Here is a 10274-nt window from a genome sequence, read left to right on the forward strand (position 1 = left end):
GAGAAAAGGCCAGAAAGAAAACAGTAATTTCAAGATCTGAGTCCCCTATCTGAAGGTAGAGGAATTGGACCGTGGCCTTTCTCCATCATCCCACTTCCAAGACACTGTTAGGAAGTAGGCCACAGTCTCACTTAAACTCTCCTTTCTTCATCCTCTTAGATGTCTACAAGGGCAAAGATATATCCAAATTATTTTAGCTCTTGACAAGGCTTGATTTTTTTTTTTTAAATTACAATTCTTGAAGACTAATCTGTAACTAGGCCCCAAGGCTGATCAGCACAAGTGTAGGAGAAGAAGGCAGATAACAGACAGTTCCAAGGCCCGATCTCTATGGTTTCCTTAACCCTCTAAAGTATGTAATCTAAATCAGTCTATACAATCCAAATAGTACCTTCTGGGATAAGGATACATGCACAGCAAGGGTTAGAGAATGGATAAGGACCAACTCCATTCCCCTGTGTGTCAATCAGCCTTTTTACTGCTCTTCTACTTAGGTCCTAACAGGCAGTATTGAAATGGAGGTGGGAAGATAAAACTCCTTATGAAGTAAGACACAGCAAGAGGGCACACTAGCAAGGCAGTCCTATATAGGAGAAATGCTTAGGCATGACATTGCATTTTAAATACAAAAAATTAAGTTCTCTTCCAATTCCAATCCCAACAGAGGGAGCCATAAGAAAGATTCTCCTCTGAGTCTTCCATGAAGACAGGGGAAAAAAGAAAGAAAGAAACAGAGACCAAGAAAAAAGAAATTGGGCAGGCTTAAGCAGGAGCATTAAGAGCTGAACTGAAACTGGTCATTGTGAAAGCTGGAGTGGCAAGCAGCACCTGGGGAACCAGATAGGCAGTGGAGCAGGGAACAGGAGGAACACGGGGCCAAGCCAGACATATGAGGCTGGACCCCCTACTGGGGCACAGAATGAGGTAAGAAAACATTTCAAATAAAGCAGCACTGTTCCCGCTCACCTTGGGGCTCCCACTCCTTTCTACTTCACAAACCCTCACTCAGGGAATAAAGTGGAGGGTAGTTTTGATATGTGGCTCTTACTTCCCATCTTCCCCTATCCCGATACCATTCCCTGAAGTCAGGAGATTCTAGAGGTCTTTCTCTGACTTCTAACAATAAAAGGACTGCTTTTGTTGTCAAGATCCAAAAGGTACCGAGTGGAATGGATTGCCCCTTTATAGGGACAGAGAGAAGGTGGTGACAGTCTGGATGTTCACCATAGCAGAGCTCTGACTTCCCAACCAAAGAACCAGGAACATTCAACAATATTCTGCAATCAGATGAGATAATCTAGTCCTGCTCCTTGGCTCCTCAGCTAGCACTAAGCCATTCACATTATTGAGGGCAGCTGAAAGAGATCCCCTCTGGGCTGTTTTCAAATCACAGCCTCCTTCCAGCACAGCCATGATGCTCTTCTATTGTTCAGTCCCGCCCCCAGGGTGGGAGGCAGCTAGTGACCTGGCTTAATGACCAAGTCACATCCATGGACTGGCTAGGTAACCAGTAACCCAGAGTAGGAAATGACCACCCTCCTAAACTTATGCCCACAGCATAATACATCCAGACATGAATCTTGCAGTTTGAGAGATCGTGCATAGTTGCAGAGGTCCCCTCTACCTCCCCAGGGGATCATAGCCGAATCCTCAGCCTGACTGGACAACCAAGTTGTCCATACGCCAAGCTTATGCCACCAGTTTGAAGGGCAAGGAAGAGGGCACTGCTCAGCCAAGCGCTAGGCCTTCTCCTTAAGTCAGCTGAAATCATTACAAAGGCTGGACCTTTGGGAAACAGGTGGTTTCGACCATTTCTTCTTGCTGGAGTCAGGGCTACAGCGCTTCCCTACCAAACTTGAGAATTCTTTTTCTTGGATTTCCCAAATTGAAATTGTTAGTATCCAGATTTTGCACCTGACATTTACTTGTCTCAGAGAAGCCCATATCAGAGGTTCAGACATCAAACGAGCAGTCCCATTGCAGGCCACTGATTACGGATGAACTGTCATGTCCAAACTGTCCAGGAAGTCCTTGACATCAGGCAGACAGAAAAGCTGAGGAACCAAAAATTTTATATGCTGGGCACACACTGCTCACCTGTGCATTGGGGGCACTACAGAATCTTGCGCACATCCTGGTATGTTTAGAGATCAACAGGCACTGCATGGCCTGCAGGCTGTGCAGCTCCTCCTGCCCGGGGCTTCAGAGCTGGCTCCAGGTGATACACTTTAAAAAAGGATTCCTAAATTATCCACTTTGGGTTTTTAAACGCTAGGATCTTCAAGGGGAATTAGAACTTTTGTCTGATTTTTTTTTTCTACTTTTTTCTACTTAGCTCACTCCTCCAAGCCACAGGACCAGTCTATGTTATTGTCCTGGCCACTCTCAGAATCTCATTTTGCAGCTACTGGAATTCCGGAGGTGAGCGCTGCAGCTGCTGATCAGGCCCATTCCCAGGTTCTCCCGGAAGGGAGCAAAGCGGGAGACGGCACGCTCCTTTGTCTTCCACTGGCTGAATGCCAAAATCCTTCACGCTACCAGTCTCTGCGAACTCCAGGTAGAAGTAGCCACACTTGACTGCCCGGTGCACCTCAAAGCAGAATCCCAAACAAGAATCCTCTATCAGGTCTACGTAAATCTCCTGAGCGATGGCCTCTAGCTTGTTAGTATCCAGGTTGGCCAACGAAATTTCCTCCATTTTAATTCGTAAACGACTGCGGAGAGGGCGCTCGTTTTACTCACGGCAGCAACACGTCTGGCTCCGCGGGCCGCGCCTAGGCCTACAGGCCTGTCAGGGCCGAGTCCTCCGGCGGCGGGTCGGTGGCGTGCGCGGCGGCAGAAGCAGCGGCAGCGGCAACTGCTCCGGAATCCTAAGTCCTCTGGTTTGTTCTGGCGTCTCCCGGGTTGCGGGGCTTGTAGCTGCGCCTGGCCCAGGACTCACCGCTAAACCGTCTCAGCGCCTCACCCAACCGCCTGGGCCTCTTCCGCTCCCTCGTCGGGCCTAGCCCCGCCTCCCCGCTTCCGCCCCTCAGTGCGCCTGCGCACTGGTTCCGCGCAGACTCCTGGGGCTTCTCTTACCGCGCTGGGGCTTCTCTTTAACGCGCTGCTGCTTTGAGAGCGACTGAGTTTATGAAAACGAACGGGATGAACTAAGCTGACTTAGTGTATGACTTCCATTATCTCTGATTATTAGGATATTGCGAGGATGCTATTTTATGTTACTTTATTTGTAAATTTAAACATTCGCAAATGAATTCAGCAGCCATGCTTTGTCCTCTGAAAAAGAGAAAAATTTAGTAATTTTATGCACTATTGTGGTGTGATTCAAAACATTATTTTGGGAACAGTTCTTCGGATGTGTTTGAAAATTTGACTTACATGATTGACTAATGATCCTTTATAGCAATGCCGCAGTTGTCATTTAAATCCACTAGATGGTGCAAGGAAACAAATTGCAGTATAGTTCATCTTTCGGTCTTTTTCTGACTGAAAAAACTGGAAACTTGGCACTAAAGGCGTAATTCATATATATTAATCAAATAAACTTAAGGCATCTATCTCTCTTATAAGACCATTAAGGCAATGTGAATATAAAGAGATAATATACACCTCTAAAATAATTATGAAGAGAAAATTATGTGTATATTCTGTCTTAAAGGAGGAAATTTGAAATATGTTAAATATACTGGGAGATAAAGAAAACTTTTTCTAAAATTATATGCATGATTTGTGAGAACGGGAGCCAGCCCACCTAAGTTTAAATCCCGAAGCCAACATTCAACAGTTCAGTGTTTCCTCATCTGAAAAAAAGGCTAGTTCTTATTTCATGGTTAAGATTAAATTAGATTTTAAGAAATCTTGCGATAGTGCCTTACATGTAAGCAATGGTTCAATAAATGTCAACTATTTTTAATCACATTGTTATGAACTTGAATATGAGAAAAATCATTGTAGTATTTCCTTTATTTTTTGCTCATTTTTTTTTGGTCCCCAGCACCGCTGTGAAATAGAGCAGCCTGTATTATCTTTATAATTTATTTTAAAATTATTGTTAACCAAACAAAGAAAAATACAAAATATGTATATATATCTGATTCTATACTTTCCATTCCAGATTAGAGAGATGTGTATTTTTTAATCAGATACAAATAATTATTTTCTAATGTCTATGGTCATCTGAACATCTAAATATTTAAGAATTTATTCATTTTTTATTTTTATTTTTGACACATGATCTTGCTGTTTTGCCCAGGTTGGAGTGCAGTGGCACCATCATAGTTCACTGAAGGCTGTATCTCCAGGGCACAAACAATCCTCCCACCTCAGCCACCCAAATAGCTGGGACTACAGGGGTGCAGCAGCACCTCATCAAACTAATTCCTTTCTTTTTTTTTTTTTCTTTTTCTTTAAGCACTGAGGTCCTACTATGTTGCCCCGGTTGGTCTTGAACTCCTGAGCTCAAGTGATCCTCCTGCCTCCATCTCCCAAATGCTAGGATCACAGGCATGAGCCACCTTACCTGGCCTAGAATTCATTCTTAATATCTCACTGTATTAGTCTGTTTTGACACTGCTATGAAAAACTACCTGAGATTGGGTAATTTGTGAAGAAAAGAGGTTTAATTGACTCATGGTTCTGCAGGCTTCACAGGAGGCGACTGGGAGGCTTGAGGAAACTTGCAATTGTGGCAAAAGGTGAAGGGGAAACAAGGACCTTCTTCACATGGTGCCGAGAGGGAGAGAGCAAAAGGGTAAGTGCCACACACTTTTAAACTGTCAAATCTCATGAGAACTTACTCACTATCACGAAAACAGCAAGGGAAAAATCCTCCCCCATGATCCAGTCACCTTCTGCCAGGTCCTTCCCCTGACATGTGAGGATTACAATTAGACATGAGATTTGGGTGGGAGCACAAAACCAAACCATATCACTCACTCTTTATTTTCATGAATAGAGGATTAAGTTAAATTTATTTGGTTTGTGAGTAGCCAGTACTTGTACCCATCCAAACTTTTCTGATTGCATATTTTACCATTTTAAAAACCGTAAATTGGCTGACAGGGAGTATTTCGAAAGCCTAGACTTTAAGATTTATGTACTATAAGTTTTGTTTTTTTTTCTTTAAATGTGGGGCAAGATGGTTTTTAATCATCATAGTCATTGTATAATTTATATACTATTCTCCATTCATAAATTGGCATCATATTTTGATATAAATTGAAATCTCCACATAATCCCATGCTAGCCCATATCATGAGTAAATGCACAAGTTCTTTGGTCAGACTGTCTCCTACCCATTATTGTCTGTGTGAACTTGTCCTACCTACTTCTGTAAGTCTCAGTTTTCCTTTTGTAAAATGTCAATAACAGTTCTCATCATAGGGGTTTGTTGTGAGATTTAAAACATGGTAATACATTTTTTAAATGTCTTCACATAGTGCTTGACAAATATAGAAGTATATAATACTGTGCTTTATAACTAGTACTGGGGCATACCTAGTTAGGTGAGAAAATAGATATAATACAATTGTTTACACAAATGCCTTCCTTCTCATGCTTTCTCCACATTTAAAGCAGTGCTTCTAAAACCGTGCATGAGTCATTCAGAAATCTTTTAAAAATGTAGAGTATGATTTTGTAAGTCTGGGTTGGGGCCTTATTTTCTGTATTTTTAACGTACTTTAATATATGCTGATGACCACATTATAAGTAGTAAGCAATTAAAAGGGCTTAATAGTGGACAATTGTTCATCATAGTGATTGGCTCCCATATAATTTGTTCTTGCAAATTGTCATGAGAGTTTTTACATGTTTGATTTTGGCAGAAGCGAAGAAGATTGCCCCTTAAACCCTCCTTGTGTTGTAAGAGTTGAAACATGAGTACTCAATTTATATAATTAAAAGGGGTCATCAATAAAATTTACTCCAAAATATGTACAGAAAAACTTCATATTAATTGAAATTCAAATAATCAGGATCATGGCTAGGTTTAGACTTCCTGTCAGTATTTTATTACATTTAATCTTAGAAAAGGAACATTATCATGATATCAAAAATTTGCAATAAGATTCATTGTCACTTTGTCACCTCTTTTCTGCTTATATCATTTAACTAGATTGCCTTGCTTTTTATTGAAATACACTGGAACTCTTTATGTTAAATCAGCCTTAAATCAATAACATACCACAAAAATAACAGTTGAGAAAAACTCCTTAGTTCTCTTATAATCAATAGGATTGAAGGTATTACTTAAGCCTTTAGTATAAGTACCCCCACATTTTAGGGCTAAGAGAAGTATTTAGCTACTGAATACCAGGTGTGTGTTGAAATTAGCTTTCCTGACATCCACTGGTGTTGCTTGTGAATGTTCGTTTTTAGTTAAAAATATTATGTAGTGATACTGACTTTTAGGAAGCCCACTTTTACTTTTACTTATATAATATTCATTAAAACTTTACTTTTCTTTACTCATCCAAGTATTTTAAGATGAATAGTAAATCAGAGAGGGAGGGAATATTTTGTCATGTTCTCTTTTAAACAGCGCTTTTCATCAGCCTATAATTTATATCAGAACTAAGCTATGGCATTTTATGCCTTTTTGTGAATAATTTGGTAAAATAAATATATGTGTGTCATAACTCAACTGTAAATACTGGCATATCCTCCCAGGCATACTTAGCTTGAAGTTTCAAATTCATCCTCTGCTGAAATTCAGTTTTCAAAATTTGCATTTAGAAAGTAATTATTATCATTTGCATGACATTCAGAGGGCCACAATTTTATATTAAATTGAGGTGTCATGCTACAATCGTAATATCTAAAATAAATTTATGATTTGAATTTGTCCTATTAAATTGAAATCAAGGCAGTTTATTGAATATTGGTATTTATGACAACTCTAGATTATAATCTACTAAAAGGAAAGATACCGTAATGCTAAGCTACCTATGATAGTAAGTAGAATGTTATGCTAATATGACAATTTTAATAGTTTGCATAATAAAATATTTTTAAATAAAAGTTGATATTTCAACACATCAGTTATTCAGAGCCACTTTGATCTATGAAAGGGCTTCAGAAGATCTCCAGAAAAATATCCATGTATTTGCATTTATAAACATAAAGGAACTACTTGATTTATGATAGTCATGACATTATAAACCTATTGTAAGTAAAAATATTATAAATCAGATTTTCGTTTAATACACCTAACCTACTAAATATCATAGCTTAGTTTAGCTTACCTTAAATGTGCTCAGAACACTTAACATTAGCCTACAGTTGGGCAAAAGTACCCAACACAGTCTGTTTTATAATGAAGTTAAATATCTCATGTAACTTATTTTATTCCCTACTTAAAGTGAGAAGCAGAATGGTTGTATGGGCACTCAAAGTACCATCCCTAATGAATGCTTATCATATTCACACCACCATAAAGATGAAAAATCGTAAGATGAATTATTGTTAGCTGGGAATGATTTGTATTTTTAAATATTTTTTAAATGGCTTATGAAACTGCCTCTGAAGGTACTAAGCTATTTCTTAAATAAAAATAGACTATTATTGATGGCTTCTCTTTATGTGAAAAAGTCTACGTAGTAGTACAGAAAATGATGATTATTTATAATTTATGTATATATAAGGATGGGCCTGTAAAAATGTACTTTTGAACACTGAAAATAATTTATGATTAGGCAGCATGGATGTAGTAACTGTTAAAGAGACTACTAAAAACCCCCATCTTAAAGGAATTTCAAATGTATAAAAAGTTGCAAGAATATGAACATATACTTTCTATATGCCTGTCTTTTACTCAGATTTACTCACAAACATTTTGCCACTTTAACTTTGTCTTTTCATTGTCTCACTGTTTCCTTATCACAAACAAATTTGAATTACTGTTTTTTCATGAACTGTTTGGTAGCAGGTTGCCGACATAATGCCCTATTAGGTCTAAAGCATGGGGTAAAAATGTATCTTAGTAGATTAGGATCCTGTAGCAATATTATTGAAAACAAAAATGATTCTGAAGAAAGTTCAGCCATTAGAATAGGTTTACAAGGCTGACAAGCTAGATTTCTTCTAGACATAAATGACCTCTGGAACTTTTTTTACATCAATTATTAATATGTTTGATTATCAAAAATATTTTTAAGATCGTCTAAAGAGTTAGCAAGAGGAAAAAGCAATCAATAGTGCTTTTTCCTCTTGCTAACTCTTTAGACGATCTTAATCCAGCAAACCTTAGTTTTGCCAAACACAATCATACACCCTCACATCTGGTGAGAAATTTATACCATGACATGTAAACTATTTCGTGGACTTGCTTTGATTAGTGAAACATGCTTAGTAGTTGCTACTACATGTCAGAGTGAACCAATGGCAAGGGACAGCTGAGTATAAGACTCTGAGAGAAGCTCATTATATCTTTTCACTTCTCCCATCTAAGAGAAAATAGAGAAACTAAAATAATATCTTCATTTCTGATGAAGAAACTAAGGTCAGATATGTTAAGTGAATTGGTGGCAGAGTTAGGACTAAATGTTATGGCTTTTAACTGCTAACTTTTTTCTTTGTGTAACATAATGGCTTCTTTTTACGTAATGTCTACTTTTTAATCTTCAGTAATGACTAATTTCTATAATGCATTTTGAAAAAGAACCATTTTAGAATCAGCATTCATATATCATAAATCAAAATCTTACTTCGATGTAGAATGTACCAGTAATAGAAGTCCTAAAATATAACTTACACAAATTTTGCTTAGCCACAAGGTGCTAAAACACACACAGTGATGCTGTACACAATGTGCTTTTTAATTTTTTTATGCTGGAGATTCACAAGAAATATTTTTCAGATGACCAACCATCCATTCCACAAAAAGTACATAAACTTAATTTAGAAATGTATCTTGAGAGAGCTTTAAGAATCAGATTTTCATATAGAATTTCTTGCTGCCCAAAAGTAGTATAATTTTTACAAATATTTTTTGCCAAATTGGTTTCTTATTATGAAAAATTAAGTTTTTTTCTATCTTTCTTTCTTTCTTTTTCCATAGTTATTTGCCTTCAAGTTAGGAAGAAAGACTCATATAAATAATTGAACACATTTTTTTTTCTAGTTTTACTAATGTCCATTAGATTTGTTTTTATTTTTCTTCTCTCATCAAGAGCTGTCTCATATTTTCTTAAGTCAAGCTGTTAAACTGGTGGGTGGGATCTTTTACTTTGTGTGTTCCACAGACAGGCATCTGGCAAATGCCACCAAATGAGAGATTAATTTTCTTGCAAAAATTCTAGTAAATGTAAAATTAAGAGCAGGTTAAGGTACTAACATGAGAGTATCTCAGAATCTCTCATATATTAATTACAGATACTTGTTATTAAAGTAACGCTTGGCTGGGTGAGGTGGCTCATGCCTGAAATCCCAGCACTTTGGGAGGCTGAGGCAGGTGGATCACGAGGTGAGGAGACCATTCTGGCAACATAGTGAAACCCCATCTCTACCAAAAAAAAAAAAAAAAAAAAAAATACAAAAAATTAGTCAGGCTTGGTGGCGTGTGCCTGTAGTCCCAGCTACTTGGGAGGCTGAGGCAAGAAAATTGCTTGAACCTGGGAGTCGGAGGTTGCAGTGAGCCAAGATCATGCCACTGCACTCCACCCTGGCAACAGAATGAGACTGTGTCAAAAAAAAAAAAAAAAAAAAAAAAAAGAACAGTGGTTACTGTTTTGAGACTTAATCTCCCAGCATTTTGCCTCTTTTTTGTTCTTTTACACAGAACACAGAACGTGTTCTTTGCTTTGTAATTCTCAAAATAATTTCAGTCTTGATTTATTCCCATTACAAGAGATTATTACTTTTATTCTAGCCTCATTTATTCTACATATTCCTAAAACATTCTTCTTATGTTAATTCACCAGTCTTTGATCTTTATTAATATTAGCATCTACTTTTGCCACTAATTTTCTTAGCCAGGCTCCACTGCTACTAAAAGTTTTTTTTTTTTTTTTTTTTTTTTTTTTTTTTTTTTTTTTTTATAGGTAACTGTGAGTAAATTCCTAACATAGCCCTCAGGGAGTTTTTCTCACTTCTTGACTGTGTGGCTTTTGCTTACTGAAGGGGCAAATGCCTTGCATTATGGAAAAAATACAAACATAGATGAGTGTATCACCATTGGCACTTGGCACGATATCCTGTCTATAAGAGATTCTTAAAACTTGATATGTCTACAGAGTTTATTGCCCCAGGATTTAGATTTGAATTTCATATTTTAG

The 10274-nt window shown here is 37.7% G+C and overlaps 1 protein-coding gene across 1 annotated transcript; it reads right to left on the minus strand.

Moving 5' to 3' along the window:
* Positions 1-334: 334 nt before the first annotated feature.
* Positions 335-3021, minus strand: ATXN7L3B (ataxin 7 like 3B). The gene has a single exon (XM_003927811.4). It carries the CDS (start codon positions 2696-2698, stop codon positions 2405-2407), a length of 294 nt encoding a protein of 97 aa, XP_003927860.1. The 5' UTR covers positions 2699-3021; the 3' UTR covers positions 335-2404.
* Positions 3022-10274: the final 7253 nt, after the last annotated feature.

The sequence above is a fragment of the Saimiri boliviensis genome, chromosome 7 (assembly GCF_048565385.1).
Source record: "Saimiri boliviensis isolate mSaiBol1 chromosome 7, mSaiBol1.pri, whole genome shotgun sequence".
Lineage (NCBI taxonomy): Eukaryota > Metazoa > Chordata > Mammalia > Primates > Cebidae > Saimiri > Saimiri boliviensis.

Excerpts from the sequence above, each read along its gene's own strand:
- ATXN7L3B (XM_003927811.4), bottom strand. The coding sequence starts at position 2,698 with ATGGAGGAAATTTCGTTGGCCAACCTGGATACTAACAAGCTAGAGGCC.